The sequence below is a fragment of the Vipera berus genome (assembly GCF_964194415.1).
Source record: "Vipera berus genome assembly, chromosome: 4".
Lineage (NCBI taxonomy): Eukaryota > Metazoa > Chordata > Lepidosauria > Squamata > Viperidae > Vipera > Vipera berus.
Window position 1 is genome coordinate 2,394,059 of NC_138206.1, and position 16,204 is coordinate 2,410,262.

Here is a 16,204-nt window from a genome sequence, read left to right on the forward strand (position 1 = left end):
CCTCCCCGAAAGTCGCCCCCGCTTGGTGGGCTGGCTGGGGGGGGGTCTGGGGCTGAGCGCGGGGGGGGGGCGGTGTGTTGTGCTGCAGCCCCGCCGGGAGCTCCGCGCCACGAGCCGCAGAGGGCCGGGAAGGTGCAGCGGGCGCCAGGTTGGCGAAGCGGCCAGGCCTGGGATTTCCCCCCCCTTCTGACCCCGCCCTCGCGGTGACGTCACGGGGACCTCCTTTTCCTCTCCTCCTCCTCCTCCTGCCAGCCGCGGAGCTGCGGGCAGCGGGGCGCGGGCCATGGCCGAGGGGGGCGCGGGGGGCGGCTCGTGCCGGCGCCGCTGGAAGCGCCACATCGTCCGGCAGCTGCAGCAGCGCGACCGGGCGCAGAAGGCGCGCTTCTCGGCTCTCGTGCAAGCCTGTGAGTGCCCGGGGCGGAGGGGGCGCTCTGCACGCGGCCCAGGGGCTGCTTTGCCAATGGAGGGGGGGAGCTGGAAGGAGGCCCGCCGCGCTGCGCTCTGCACGCGCCCAGAGGCTGCATTGCATGGAGGGGGAGGAAGAGGTCCGGGGTGGGGGGGGAAGGGTGCGCTCTGCACGCGCCCAGAGGCTGCATCGCCTGGAGGGGAGACGATTAAAAAGGCCCAGGGGGAAGGGGGCGCTCTGCACGCGCCCAGAGGCTGCATTGCATGGAGGGGGAGGAAGAGGTCCGGGGTGGGGGGGAAGGGTGCGCTCTGCACGCGCCCAGAGGCTGCATCGCCTGAAGGGGAGACGATTAAAAAGGCCCAGGGGGAAGGGGGCGCTCTGCACGCGCCCAGAGGCTGCATCGCCTGGAGGGGAGACGATTAAAAAGGCCCAGGGGGAAGGGGGCGCTCTGCATGCGCCCAGAGGCTGCATTGCATGGAGGGGGAGGAAGAGGTCCTGGGTGGGGGGGAAGGGGGCGCTCTGCACGCGCCCAGAGGCTGCATCGCCTGGAGGGGAGACGATTAAAAAGGCCCAGGGGGAAGGGGGCGCTCTGCACGCGCCCAGAGGCTGCATTGCATGGAGGGGAGACGATTAAAAAGGCCCAGGGGGAAGGGGGCGCTCTGCATGCGCCCAGAGGCTGCATTGCATGGAGGGGAGACGACGACGAAGAGGCCCGGGAGGGGGGGCGCGGGGGGAGGAAAGGGTACGCTTTGCACGCGCACGGAGGCATCTTTGCCGGATAGGAGACGACGAAGAGGCTCGGGGGGGGGAGGGGGGCGGGGGAGTGCGCTCTGCACGCGCCCAGAGGCTGCATCGCGTGGAAGGGGAGACGATGAAGAGACCCGAGGGTGGAAGGGTGCGCTCTGCACGCGCAAAGAGTGCTGGATAGGAGGCGATGGACAGGCTCGGGGGTGGGGCGCTCTGCACGCGCCCAGAGGCTGCATTGCATGGAGGGGGAGGAAGAGGTCCGGGGTGGGGGGGGGAAGGGTGCGCTCTGCACGCGCCCAGAGGCTGCCTTGCATGGAGGGGAGACGATGAAGAGGCCTGGGATGGGCGCTCTGCACGCGCCCAGAGGTTGCTTTGCTGGAGAGCAGGCGATTAAGAGGCTCTGCACGCGCACGCGCCCAGAGGCTGCCTTGCATGGAGGGGAGACGATTAATAGGCCTGGGATGGGCTCTCTGCACATGCCCAGAGGTTGCTTTGCTGGAGAGCAGACGATGAAGAGGCTCTGGGGTGGCGCTCTGCACGCGCACAGAGGCTGCTTTGCCTGGAGGTGAGAGGGGAAACGATGTAGAGGCCCGGAGGGAGGATGGAGGGGTGCGCTCTGCACGAGCCCAGAGTCTGCATTGCTGGAAGGGAGACGATGAAGAGGTTGAGAAAACGGTTCCAAAAAAACCCCACTTTTTTAAAAAGCCAGGAATTAACAGTCAAGACACGAACCAAGTTGCCATCTACAGAGGGAGGAGGAATCCGGCGGGCTGCGGTTATCCTGGTTGCTGTGAGAAACTCTTCTTATTCACAGTTCCACTTCCTCTTTCCGAGCCGGTTTCGCAGTTTTGTTTCTCCTACCCTGCAAATCTCGAAAATGCAATAAAACGCCGAGTTCAGATCGCCAATGATTTGCAAACCCTGGCCTGTTCCTGGTGGCTCCTTCAATTATCCAGATTTTATGTTGATAGAAAGTGAGGAAGGGGGGGAGGGGAAATAGCATAGAATAGAATTATACATATTTGCAAATATTCTGTTTTGCAAACCGAATATTTAACCAGGCTGGCTACAAAACCGGCTTTGTATTCTCTGTGGAAAGTGCCAGGACCAGCCGTAACACACTTTGAACAATCGGTAGGCAAATGATTAGTGCTACCTGTACAGGTAGACTTCGACTTACGACCGCCACGGAGCCTGAAATTTCTGTTGCTCGGCGAGACGTTTTGTTGAGTGAGTTTTGACCCATTTTACGACCTTTCTTGCTGTTAAGTCGATCGCTGCAGTTGTTAAATAAGTTACACGGTTGTTAAGTGAGTTTGGCTTCCCCTGTTGGCTTCGCCTGTCGGAAGGTCACCAAAGGGGATCACGTGATCCCCCGGACGCTGCAACCCTCATAAGTACAGGCCAGTTGCCGAGCATCTGAATTTTCATCACGTGACCCTGGGGACGCGGCAACGGTCGTAAGTGTGAAAAATGGTCATACGTTACATTTTCCAGTGCCATTGTTACTTTGAACGGTCGCTAAATAATAAACGGCTGTAAGTCAAGGACTTCCTGTAGTCAAAGAAAATCTAAGAAGCGGCAACTTTTAGCTGTTATTTCTGTTTAGCTGTTGAAGAATAGAATAGAATAGAATAGAATAGAATAGAATAGAATAGAATAGAATAGAATAGAATAGAATAGAATAGAACAGAACAGAACAGAACAGAACAGAACAGAACAGAATAGAATAGAATAGAAATACAGAATAGAATAAAAGCCTTGGTGGAGCAGTGGGCTAATGCCTCCTTAAGTAACACCAGCTGCCTGCAATTAGTGCAGGTTCGAGTCCCACCAGGCTCAAGGTTGACTCAGCCTTCCATCCTTCCCAGGTAGGTAAAATGAGGACCCAGATTGTTAGGGGCAATTAAGCTGACTTTGTAATAATGCTGCTGGGGGGGGGGCGAAAGCCCTAATAAGCAGGCATATACATAGAATGAAGGCTATTGCTAAGCAGATTGATTTGTGCTTAGATTGTAAGCTGCCCTGAGTCTTCGGAGAAGGGCGGGATATAAATGGGATTTTTAAAAAAATATTACAGAATATTACAGAATAGAATAGAATAGAATAGAATAGAATAGAATAGAATAGAATAGAATAGAATAGAATAGAATAGAATAGAATTACAGAACACAATTAGAGTAGAGTAGAGTAGAAGTAGAATTAGAATTAGAATTAGAATAGAATAGAATAGAAATATAGAATGGAATAGAATAGAGAGTAGAATTTGAATAGATTAGAATTAGAATAGAATAGAATAGAATAGCAGAATTGGAAGGGACCTTGGAGGTCATCTAGTCCAACCCGCTGCTCAGGTCCCATTTCAGACAAATGGCTGCTCAGTCTCTTCTTAAAAACGTCCAGCGATGGAGCACCCACAATTTCTGGAGGCAACCTCTGTTCCCCTGGTTGATTGTTCTCACTGTCAGGAAGTTTCTCCTTAATTCCAGGTTGGTTCCAAATACACTTCTAAAAACAAATATCTAAAACAAACAGCCAAGTCCTCAGTTGCAGGTCAACTGTGTCGCTCTGGCAAGAAGAATGAGGATGTGTGAGAGTTTCCTTCTGGGACAGTTGCCCATGCCTTGGAAAAGCAGAACAGGAAATGACTCGATCCCCCCCCCCCCGTTTTGTGTGTGTTTTTTTGCTGAATAATATCAAATGTAAAAGGTCAGCTTGGAGGATGGGAGCAAACAAAATCGGATCTAGCCCACCCCAGGGTGCACGCAACACCATCAGCTCGTATTCGCACAAAGGAGAAGGATGTTTGCCTCCGCTTCAGCTGACCCAGGACGCTGCAACCGTCATAAATACAAGTCAGTTGCCAAGCGTCCAAATTGTGATCCCGGGACTGCGGGATGCTGCAACAGTCCCAAGTGCAGCCAGCGGTCATAACTCACTTTTCCCAGAGCTGCTGTCACTTCGCACAGTCGCTGAACGAATGGTTACGAGGACTACCTGTGAAATAAAACAAAATATTGAAGAAAGGGGTCTAAAGTCCTATTTCCCACCCTATGGATATATTATGATTTATCGCTTGTCGCTTCTATCTGGTTTACGATTCTATCTTACAGTTTATGATCTACGACATATCACTTTGTTGTTTGCGTGTACGCTGAGAGCTACTGCGCTGGAGGTGGCGGTCAATTTATTGCAGCCAAAGGCCAACACATATTAAACATTCAAATAAAATGAACAGAAGCAACACAAGAAGACATAGCAATATGTTGCAATTTATGATTTAATCAATGGGTGACCAAGGTCTGCCTAGTTTCACAGACAGAATAACCCATAATTGACAAGTTTTAGAGACAGTATTAACACATAATAAGTATCCTGTTCTATTCTATTCTATTTTGTTCTATTTATTGTATTGTATTCTATATTTAATTTAATTTAATTTATTAATATTTCTATACCGCCCTTCTCCCGAAGGACTCAGGGCGGTGAACAGGGCAAGAATAAAAAACACAGAATTACAAAAGTTAAAAAATGATTAAATACATGCTCACTAAAAAACAATTAATACATAGTAAAACCCCAATAAAATACAATAAAAACCCCACCAATCCCCCATCAGGCCAGGCCGGCTTGTTCCAACAAGTATGTTTTTAGATCGCGGCGAAAGGAGCGAAGATCGGGCGCCGTCCGGAGCTCAACCGGTAACTGATTCCATAGTTCCGGGGCGCCCACAGAGAAGGATCTTCCCCTATTCTATTCTGTTCTATTTCTATTCTATGTATTGTATTCTATATTCTATTCTTTGTATTGTATTGTATTCTGTCCTATTCTTTTCTATGTATTGTATTCTATATTCTATTCTATTCCATTCCATTCCTATCCTATCCTATTCCATTCCTATTCTGTTCTATTTATTGTATTGTATTGTATTCTACATTCCATATTCTATTCTATTCCTATTCTATGTATTGTATTGTATTGTATTTTGTTCTATTCTATTCTATTCCATCACCTCCCATCACATTCCATTCTATAATATTTAAAAAAGGCTTTGTTAGATAAAGTATTTTTATTTTTTTTATTTTTTTAAAAAAATCCTATTTATATCCCACGCTTCTCCGAAGACTCAGGGCGGCTTACAATCTAAGAAGCACAAACCAATGTGCTTAGCAATAGCCTTCATTCTATGTATACGCCTGCTTATTAGGGCTTTCGCCCCCCCCCCCAAGCGGCATTATTACAAAGTCAGCTTATTGCCCCCAACAATCTGGGTCCTCATTTTACCTACCTGGGAAGGATGGAAGGCTGAGTCAACCTTGAGCCTGGTGGGACTCGAACCTGCACTAATTGCAGGCAGCTGGTGTTACTTAAGGAGGCATTAGCCCACTGCTCCACCAAAGTAAAATACTAAAAAAAATAAAGAGTACTGTTAATCCTGTTCATATAGTGATAGGAAACTGCCTGGATGCAAACTCAAAGGCAGGAGTTCAGTTTGACACAAAGATGATCCGACTTGCAGCACTTAGGAAAATGCTGCAGACACGGGCGACAATAGGCTTGATTCTCCTTCAGCCTCTTGATTTAACAGGTGTAATCCAGTAGTAATTATACTCGCCCCATTAGGCAGCTGAAATCTGACAGTGCTCTTGAATATTGTTAATTAAATTAGACTTACCCTTGATTAGTTAAGGGAGCAGTACGACTGGCAGATTCTCTTCCTGGAAATGTAGAACATGCCTTGAATGGCTTTCCAAAACTCGCCGAAAGTAGCTAAAATGCTGTTCTTGTGCGAGCCCTCAAATCATTGTTGACTTCTGGTGAACGGCAAGAATTCAGGCATGGCTTGCCATTGTTTGCTTCCTGGGGCTGAGAGACAGTGGCTGGCCCAAGGGCACCCAGCCGGCTTTTGTGCCTAAGGTGGGACAAAACCCATTGTCTCCTGGTGGTTGGCCTTAAGACAACCAGCCGGCATTCATGCCTATGGTGGAACTAGAACTCACCATCTCCCGGTGTTTGGCCCAAAGTCACCCAGCCGGCATTCGTGCCTATGGTGGAACTAGAACTCACCATCTCCCAGTGTTTGGCCCAAAGTCAACCAGCCGGCGTTCGAGCTTAAGTCAGAACTAGAACTCGCCATCTCATGTGATTGGCCCAAAGTCACCCAGATAACAAGGCTGAACTAGAACTCACTATCTTCTGGTAATTGGCCCAAAGTCACCCAACTGACTTTCATGCTTAAAGCAGAACTAGTAGTCACTTTCTCCCAATTTCTAATCTGATGTTGTAATGGAAAGGATTAGAAAAAAGGTGAGTTAGCTGCTGGAAAGCGAGACACATCTCACCTCAACCGATTTAACCTGGCTACTGAAAGAAACTAGCCTGGGGCTAGGCAACCTTGGCTCTTTTATGACTCGTGGACTTACAGAATCCCTGAGCCAGCCATGCTAAGGGAAAAGGGAGTTTCCAAGCTGAGCCATGTTGGCTGAGGAATTCTGGGGGTTGAAGTCCACAAATCACAAAGGGGCCAAAGTTTTCCCTGTGCTGGCTGAGAAATCCTGGGAGTTGAAGTCAACAAGTCATGAAGGGGCCAAATTTCCCCCATGCTAGCTCAGGAATTCTGGGAGTTGAAGGCCACGAGTCATGAAGGGGCCAAATTTCCCCCATGCTGGCTCAGGAATTCTGGGAATTGAAGTCCACCAATCATGAAGGGGCCATAGTTCCCCCATGCTGGCTCAGGAATTCTGGGAATTGAAGTCTACAAGTCATGAAGGGGTCATAGTTCCCCCATGCTGGCTCAGGAATTCTGGGAGTTGAAGTCCACAAGTCATAAAAGAGCCAAGGTTGCCTACCCCTGACCTAGCCCCAAAGGCCAGAAACTGGCAAAAAAATATTATAAATCACACTGGACCAGTCACCAAGCGTCCAAATTGTGGTCATCTGACTAAAGTGTGTTTCTGTATCTCTCTGTGTGTCTGTGTTATAGCTTTTGGAAGTCCAGAACCAGGTCATAAATAGCTTTTCGGGGGTCCATCATGCTTGAAATGTTTGGCTTGATTTCTCTTCATTTCTGCAGCTGACTTCCAGAAAAGTACATCAAGAGCCTTGGTGGAGCAGTGGGCTAATGCCTCCTTAAGTAACACCAGCTGCCTGCAATTAGTGCAGGTTCGCATCCCACCAGGCTCAAGGTTGACTCAGCCTTCCATCCTTCCCAGGTAGGTAAAATGAGGACCCAGATTGTTGGGGGCAATTAAGCTGACTTTGTAATAATGCCGCTTGGGGGGGGTGGTGAAAGCCCTAATAATAAGCAGGCATATACATAGAATGAAGGCTACTGCTAAGCACATTGGTTTGTGCTTTAGATTGTAAGCCGCCCTGAGTCTTCGGAGAAGGGCGGGATATAAATGGGATCAAAAAATAAATAAATAAAACAGACCATATTTGATAGAAAATATAACGATGCAAACATTTGATACAGAATTGCAAGGGTCTTCTAGTCCAGCCCCCCACCCCACCCCCGCTCAAGAAGACCCTACGCACCATTGCACACAACTGGCTGTCCACTCTCATCTTGAAAACCTCCAGTGTTGAAGCACCCACATGTGCAGGGGTAGGCAACCTCGGCTCTTTTATGACTCATGGACTTCAACTCCCAGAATTCCTGAGTCAGCATAGCTGACTCAGGAATTCTGGGCGTTTATGCTGACTCAGGAATTCTGGGAGTTGAAGTCCATGAGTCATAAAAGAGCCGAGGTTGCCTACCCCTGCACATGTTCTTTAGCCTCCAGTCCCCTAGTCATCTTTGTTGCTCTTCTCTGCACTTTTCCTAGAGTCTCAACATCTTGTTTTATATTGTGGTGATCAAAACTTGGATGCAGTATTCCAGGTGAGGGCTTACCAAGCATTATGAAGCGGTCCCCTGGAATAATAATATTAATACTCCTGGTTCCGACAAATGGAACTCTTCAAAGAACTTTTGAGGCATTGTTTACCTTAAAGCTGTTGTGATTCAGGGTCAGCCTGTGGGTTCGGCAGTTGGGTCGGATGACTCAGAGGAGGAGGAGGGGGGTGTTGAAGACCTTGCTGAGGGGGTTGAAGATCTTGCTGATGAGAGCCCTCAGCCAGGCCCCTCCCACTTGGTCACCACGGAGACCCAGCTGTGTGAGCCTGACAGCGTGGATGAAGATGACCCACAGCTGGCCCTGTTCAAGGACGCCCGACGCAGGAGGCAGTCAATTAGGAGTAAACAGAGGAAGGCAATGGGGCTTCTCGGAAGGAGGCAGAGAGAAGCCATGCCCTGAACTCTATATAAGGGGAATGTGTGGGAGGGCTGGTTTGCTGAAAGCAACCGCTCAGATAGTGTTTCAAAGCTCCTGTATCTTGGTTCGTGTCTTGTTTGTTTTTTGTAGTAATAAATTTTGGCAGACGTAATTCCAGCCTCTTGCCGTTTGTAAAGGGGTTGCCTTTTCTGCAGGGCCGGTAGCAGGCTGGTACAGAACAGAAGCAGGCCTTTTCAACCAGCGGTACGGGTACCACCTGTGGTACCTTGACACCTGGCAGGTGGTATGTGACCATCCTAGAAAAGTGATAGCGGGGGAGGGGAATGAGCTGAACTGGTGGCAGCACTGCACAAGCCTGAGCGAGAGACGGCTGGAGCTGCAGGGCTGTCGGGGCTCAGCGGAAGCGCCAGGATCAGCCGCCACGATCCAGCTGGATCTCAGCACTGATCCTGGCACTTCTGCTGAGCCCAGAAGAAGCGCCAATCAGCTGAAATGTTGCAGCATCTCCAGGGTCTTGTGATTTACATTCAGATGCTTGGCAACTGATTCATATTTATGACGGTCACAGTGTCCCAGGGTCATGTGAAGGGACCAAAACCTGCTGCAACCACCCATCAGATTGGGGGGGGGATAAAAACCAAAGACAGCCCACCCCACCCCCACTGCCAATCCTCACAACAGTGAAAACCTCGGGCAGGAGGAATAGCACCGCCAAGCAGGCGGGCAGGTGTCTTGCTCGGCTGTGGCTTGCGGGGCACTTTTTTCAGGGCCATTGTAACTTCGAACAGTCACTAAGCCAACTGTTGTAAGTCGAGGACTACCTGTACTTCATCACTTTTTTCCTTTTTTTTTTTTGGTGATCAAGTTTTTGACACCTTGCTAGGCGACTGGTGGTACTCAGATGTTGCCATATCCTAAAAGTGGTACAATGGGTGAAAAAGGTTGAAAAGCCCTGCCTTAAAGAATCTTTATTCAAGTAGCATAGCATCGGCACTAGCACAATCGAAGCCAAAATCTGAGTTCGCCTCCCCTGAGCACGTAGCATCAAAGCACAATTCCCTCCTCCAGTTGACAGTCATAAATCACATTCCCCAATTAGTTTGAAAGGCGGGCTTTCCCTCCAGCAATCCAACCCGCCCTTTCTTATCACCTCTTATTTCAATGACCTTGGTTCTCACACTAGGTTCAGCCTTGTTATGTCTAGCTAAACTCCTCATGCACATTCCTCCCCCCAGCATCCTCTAACTCTAAAAGTAAAACATAAGAAGGAAAATGGCTGCATCTCCATATGCTGTCAATGCAAAAACATCCAATGTTAGCAGCATTGACACTAATATTTATTGTCTGTTACTTTTCTCTTTGTTCTCAGAGCGCTGTTCTCTTTCCTTTCTTACAGATACCAAACTGCTAGACAAACCCAGCTGGGATCATTGCTCTGTGCAGTTCCAGATCCCCCCTGTGGACCGCCAGATGGGGGGTCCCGCTTGCAGGTAACCCACAATCCAGGCATTCGTACGCAAAGCTCTGTGAGTGGGAGCGGCAGGCGTGGGCACTTGCCGCTGACACGAGTGGGGGGCTGCCGCTCGTGAAACCACCACTCACGTGGCCCGGTGGCAAATAGGCCACTGCCGCTAGTGGGCTGCAGCCCACAGGTCGGGGACCCCTGTTCTAATCCAACCCCCTGTTCAGGTAGGAGACCTGGGACTGGCATCCAGTCAGTTTCAGGATCTCTGGACCACCTCCATCCAGAAGGTCCTGATGTCAACGCTGCTAACAATGGATGTGTTTCGCATTGACGACAGATGGAGATGCCGCCATTTTCTTCTTTTGCTTTCAGAGTCAGATGATGCTGGAGGGGAGGAAGGTGCATGAGACTTTAGCTAGACATAACAAATGCTGAACCTAGCGTGAGAACCAAGGTTATTGAAATAAGAGATGATAAAAGAATTGGCGGGCTGGAGAACTGGAGGGGAAGCCCGCGCTTCAAGCTAATTGGAGAATGTGATTTATGAGTGTTAATTGAAGGAGGGAATTGTGCTTTGATACTAGGTGCTCAGGGGAGGGGAACCCAGATTTTGGCTTCGACTGTGTTAGTGCCGAGGCTGTGCTACTCAAAGATTCTTTAAGGTAAACAATGCCTCGAAGTTCTTTGAAGAGTTTCATCTGCCGGAACCAGGACACCTGGTTTCTAACTAGAATGTCCTTCGCCTGCAGCCCCAGCTGTGCCTGTTCCACTTGCGTTCCTAACGCCGTTTGGGATTCTGCTGTTCTGATGACGTGCCTTCAAAATCGTCACGAAGCCAAGCTCTCGCAGCTGGAGACCGCCAACGGGGAGGTAAGCACTGAACTTGGGTCTTTGGGCAGGAGAAGCTCACAGGAGCAGAGACGAAGGCTGGGAGAAGGTCCAGGAGAAGATCTAGAGAAGATTGTGGAATCTGGAGAGCTTCTAAGAAGAAATTTCCTGACAGGGAGAACAATTAACCTGTGGAAGAGCTTGACTCCAGAAGCTGTGGATGCTCCAACACTGGAAGTTTTTAAGAAGAAAATGGACAGCCATTTGTCTGGAATGGTATAGGGTTTCCTGCCTGAGCAGGGGGTTGGACTAGATGACCTCCAAGGTCCCTTCCAACTCTATTATTCTTTCTATTCTATTCTGTATTTCTATTCTATTCTATATTCTATTCTTTCTATTCTATATTGAATATTCTATTCTATTCTATATTAAATATTCTATTTCTATACTATTCTATTCTATATTTCTATTCTATTCTGTATTTCTTTTCTATTCTATATTCTATTCTTTATATTCTATTCTATATTGAATGTTCTAGTTTTTCTATTCTACTCTTTCTATTCTGTTCTGTATTTCTATTCCATTTTATTCTGTAATTCTATTCTACTCTATTCTGCCAATCCTATTCTATTCTATTCTATTCTATTCTATTCTATTCTATTCTATTCTATTCTATTCTATTCTATTCTATTCTATTCTATTCTATTCTATTCTATTCTATTCTATTCTGTATTTCCATTCTGTAATTCTGTTCTATTCTGTTCTGTTCTATTCTGTATTTTCATTCTGTAATTCTATTCTATTCTATTCTATTCCATTCCATTCCATTTCATTCCATTCCATATTTTCTTTTCTATTCTATTCTATTCTATTCCATTCCATTCCATTCCATTCCATTCCATTCCATATTTTCTATTCTATTCTATTCTGTTCTGTTCTATTCTATTCTATTCTATTCTATTCTATTCTATTCTATTCTATTCTATTCTATTCTATTCTATTCTATTCTATTCTATTCTATTCTATTCTATTCTATTCTATTCTATTCCATTCTATTCCATTCTATTCCATTCCATATTTTCTATTCTATTCTATTCTATTCTATTCCATTCCATTCCATTCCATATTTTATATTCTATTCTATTCTATTCTATTCTATTCCATTCCATTCCATTCCATTCCATATTTTATATTCTATTCTACTCTATTCTATTCTCGCAGAAACAAAAAGAGGCCACAAAGGGGTCCAGCATTTGCTTGGCGTACTTATTTATTTATTTTTATTTTATTTTTATTTTAATCCCATTTATATCCCGCCCTTCTCCGAAGACTCAGGGCGGCTTTACAAATTTAGCAGTAGCCTTCATTCTATGTCTATGCCTGCTTGTTAGGGCTTTCACACACACCCCAAGCGGCATTATTACAAAGTCAGCTTAATTGCCCCCAACAATCTGGGTCCTCATTTTTCCTACCTCGGAAGGATGGAAGGCTGAGTCAACCTTGAGCCTGGTGGGACTCGAACCTGCACTAATTGCAGGCAGCTGGTGTTACTTAAGGAGGCATTAGCCCACTGCTCCACCAAGGCAGATAGTCCTTGACTTATGACCACACATGAGCCCCAAATTTCCAGTTGTTAAGTGGGCTTTGCCCCATTTTGCAACCTTTCCAGCCACGCTCGTTAAGTGAATCCCTGCAGTTGTTAAATTAGTAACTCGTTAAGCGAATCCAGCTTCTCCCATTGACTTTGCTTGTCAGAAGGTCGCAAAAGGGGATCCAGTGACCTCCGGACACTGCGACCGTCGTAAATACGAACCACTTGCCAAGAGGCTGAATTTTGATCACCTGACCACCGGGCGATGCCGCAGCGGGCGTCAGGGTGAAACACGGTCCTAAGTCCCTTTTTCCACTGCCGTTGCAAGTTTGAACGGCCACCAAAGAACGGTTGTAAGTCGAGGACGACCTCCAACTATGCTAGAGGGGGGGGGGAGGGAATTTTCCACTGCTACAAGCCTGGATTTGTGGCTTAGCCAGTGACTATCAGCCAATGGAACAGAAATTGCCTTCAGATGTTGTTGGGTCTCCATCACTGGTGGCTTTCAAGAAGTGACTGGACCGCCAGCTGTTGGAAATGGTGTAGGGACTCCTGTTTGGGCAGGGGGTTGGACTAGATGACCTACCAGGTCCCTTCCGACTCTTGTTCTTCTATTCTGTTCCTATGACATGGACCAGCTCTAGATTCAGAAGCGATAGGAGTTTTTCTAAATGCTGCACGATGTCATCGCTGCCACCAGACATTGTGATGGCCCCAGACCTTCTCAAGCAGAGAGAGGGCAAGTCCATAGAGGAAACCATGATTCCCCATAAGGTGGTCAGGAGAACTTCCTCGTTTTTCTCTAACCTGAGGACTTGGCTCACCTGGGTGCAGAAATGGAGCTGTTCTGTCTCAGCCCACGTGAGCTCTGGTTATGCTCGCAAGGGGAAAGCCCTCTTCCAAGAAACAGGCAGGAACCGCAAGAAAAAAAACCAACCCCTTTTATTCTCACAGACCTGAGTCAATCTCCAAGGCAAACAAACACAGTCCATAGAAACTCCATCCTCAACACGAACAGTGGTCTTCGGCAACCAGCACTTCCCACACCTTCCCTTTTATATTTCAGCCCAGGCCTGGCTCCCTAAGGCCTTCTCCTTTGCCTTTGGAGCCGCCCCATTGCCTTCCTCTGTCCTACTCGCTTCTCTTGCCGGCGCTTTCGTGCATCCTCAATTTGTCCCAGCTGTGCTTCGTCGCTGTCCAACTCAGACTCCCAGCACAGCTGTGTCTCAGCCTGAGGGTGAGTAGAGGGGCCGGGCTCCTCATCCGACTATAAGTCTTGGAGCTCCTCAGAGCCTTCCTCTGACTCTAATGTCACTCCAGGCCCCTCCTCCTCCTCCTTCTCTAAGTCCCCAGACTTGGCTGCCGGATCCACGGGCTGGTGAGGAATCACAACAGGACCTGACAGCATCTCTCTTTCTCTCTCTCTCTCTCTCTCTCTCTCTCTCTCTCTCTCTCTCTCTCTCTCTCTCTCTCACTCTCTCTCTCTGCTTTGCAGCTGGCGTATAAGATTTATGAACGGGACCAGCTGCTCAGAGCTAAGGATGCCGAACTGGAGGACCAGACGGACAGGTGACGGATCTCCGTGGGACATCTGAGTTCCTTCTAGGTGGAGGCCTGGCAGCCTGGGCCTCTTGCCCCAGATCGAAGAAGGGCAGGGTCAGAAGGTGTCCTGATCCGTGGCACGCTTCACCTGGGGTTCCCAACCATGGTGACTTTAAGATATGAGGACTTCAGCTCCCAGAATCCCCCAGCCTGCTATGCCGGCTTTCATGCTAAGGTGGAACTAGAAGTCTCCGTCTCCTGGTGACTGGCTCAGACAGTCAACTGGCTTTCGTGCCCAAGGCGGGACTAGAACTCACCGTCTCCTGGGGATTGGTTCAAAGCCCACCAGTTGGCTTTCATACCTAAAGTGGGACTACAACTCACCGTCTCCCAGTGATTGGCTCAGACATCCAACTGGCTTTCATGCCCAAGGCAGGACTAGAACTCACCGTCTCCTGGTAATTGGCACAGACACCTTAGGCCTGAAAGCTGACGGGGTGACTTTAGGTCAATCACCAGGAGACAATGAGTTCTAGTCCTGCCCTGGGCAGGAAAGCCAGTTGAATGACTTTGGGCCAATCACCAGGAGACGGTGAGTTCTAGTCCTGCCTTAGGCAAGAAAGCTGTCCGGATGACTTTTGGGGCCAGTCCATCTCTGTCTCAGCCCAACCTACCTCACAGGGCCGTTGTTGGGAAAACAAGAGGAAGGAGAATTAGGTATGTTCCCCATCTTGAGTTACTCATAAGGTAATAAAGGCAGGCTTAAAAAAACACAAATAAATAGAACAAATCTAGACACACATCCTTTAGGACAGGGGTCCCCAACCTGTGGGCTGTGTCCCAGTACCGGGCCGTGGCCACCGGGCCGTGGGACAGGCTGGCCAGTGCGTGCAAGTGTGCGTGTACACACACACACACACACACACACCACTCACACTAGCGCCGCAGCTGCGGGGTGTGAAAACAGGGCAGGGCTAGTATCACGCAGGCACTAGCGCCGCCCCGTTTGCGTCGTGCGTGCGCAAAATGCTTCCCCCTCCCTTTTCCTCCAGTCCGCCAACCGAGAAAGTTGGGAGGCCTCTGGTTTAGGGTCTCTGCTTAAGAGCAAATATCTCCTGGTGTCCTCCCTTTCAGGCTGGCCGCTCTGAGCTGCCAACTCTTTGATCTGGAGGACTGGCGCTGCCGGCTGCGAAGCCAGGCGGAGGAGCTGAGTGGCAGGAACGGCGCCCGCAAAGCCGCCTACGACTCCCTACAGCGGCGTTTCCAGCAGCAGGACGGGGAATTTCGCCGGGCGCTGGAGAAGGGGGAGGAGCTGCTCCAACGGGCCCTGCGGAGGAAGGCCGACCGGGCCCGGCGCGAGAACGAGAGGATTGAAAGGTAGGAACAGCGGAGGGAGCCGGTGGGCTTTGGGGACCCCGAGGGGGTCTCTGGTGCTTCTCTGGGCTGGGTTGTTTTCCTGCAGACGTTTCACGACCCAGCCAGGGAACATCGTCAGCACCAAGAAGGGTAGAATTCGCCACTTGCGCTGATGACGTTCCCTAGTTGGGTGGTGAAACGTCTGCCAGAAAACCACCCAGCTCAGAGAGCACCAAGGAACCCACAGTCCTCTTCCTCCTCCTCCTCCTCCTCCCCCTCCCCCTCCTCCTCCTCCTCCTCCTCCCCTCCACTTCTAGCCCTGATGATGTTCCCTAGTTGGGTGATGAAACTTCTGCAAGAAAACAACGCAGCTCAGAGAGCAGCAAGGACCCACAAGTCATCCTCCTCCTCCTCTTCTTTCTCCTCCTCCTCCTCCTCCTCCTCCTCCCCCCCAGTCCTGATGACGTTCCCTAGTTGGGTGGTGAAACGTCTGCCAGAAAACCACCCAGCTCAGAGAGCACCCAGGACCCCACAGTCATCCTCCTCCCCCTCCTCCTCCCCGTCCCCCCCACTTCTAGCCCTGATGACGTTCCCTAGTTGGGTCATGAAACGTCTGCCAGAAAACAACCCAGCTCAGAGACCAGCAAGGACCCACATCATCTCCTCCTCCTCCTCCTCCTCCTCCTCCTCCTCCTCCTCCTCCTCCTCCTTCTCCTCCTCTTCCTCCTCCTCCTCCTCCTCCTTCTCCTCTTCCTCCTCCTCCTTCTCCTCCTCTTCCTCCTCCTCCTCCTCCCCCCCTTCTAGCCCTGATGACGTTCCCTAGTTGGGTGGTGAAACGTCTGCCAGAAAACAACCCAGCTCAGAGACCAGCAAGGACCCACATCATCTCCTCCTCCTCCTGCTCCTCCTTCTCCTCCTCCTCCTCCTCCTTCTCCTCCTCTTCCTCCTCCTCCTCCTCCTCCTTCTCCTCTTCCTCCTCCTCCTTCTCCTCC

At 49.5% G+C, this 16,204-nt stretch overlaps 1 protein-coding gene across 4 annotated transcripts in view; it reads left to right on the plus strand.

Annotated features, from left to right (window-relative positions):
- Positions 1-261: 261 nt before the first annotated feature.
- ATG16L2 (autophagy related 16 like 2) overlaps positions 262-16,204 on the plus strand; it is a 42,388-nt gene continuing 26,445 nt past the window's right edge. For 3 of the 4 annotated variants that reach the window (XR_014026450.1, XM_081327828.1, XM_081327829.1), the window contains exons 1-5: positions 262-404; positions 9,827-9,920; positions 10,645-10,765; positions 13,810-13,883; positions 14,991-15,233. Coding sequence is in view for 3 of the 4 variants with exons in the window: in XM_081327828.1 (XP_081183954.1) it covers positions 284-404; positions 9,827-9,920; positions 10,645-10,765; positions 13,810-13,883; positions 14,991-15,233 (653 nt within the window). In the remaining variant the exon portion in view is untranslated. Of the gene's footprint in view, positions 405-1,621; positions 1,719-9,826; positions 9,921-10,644; positions 10,766-13,809; positions 13,884-14,990; positions 15,234-16,204 lie in introns of those variants that run through there. The other variant, XM_081327830.1, reaches the window with a different exon arrangement.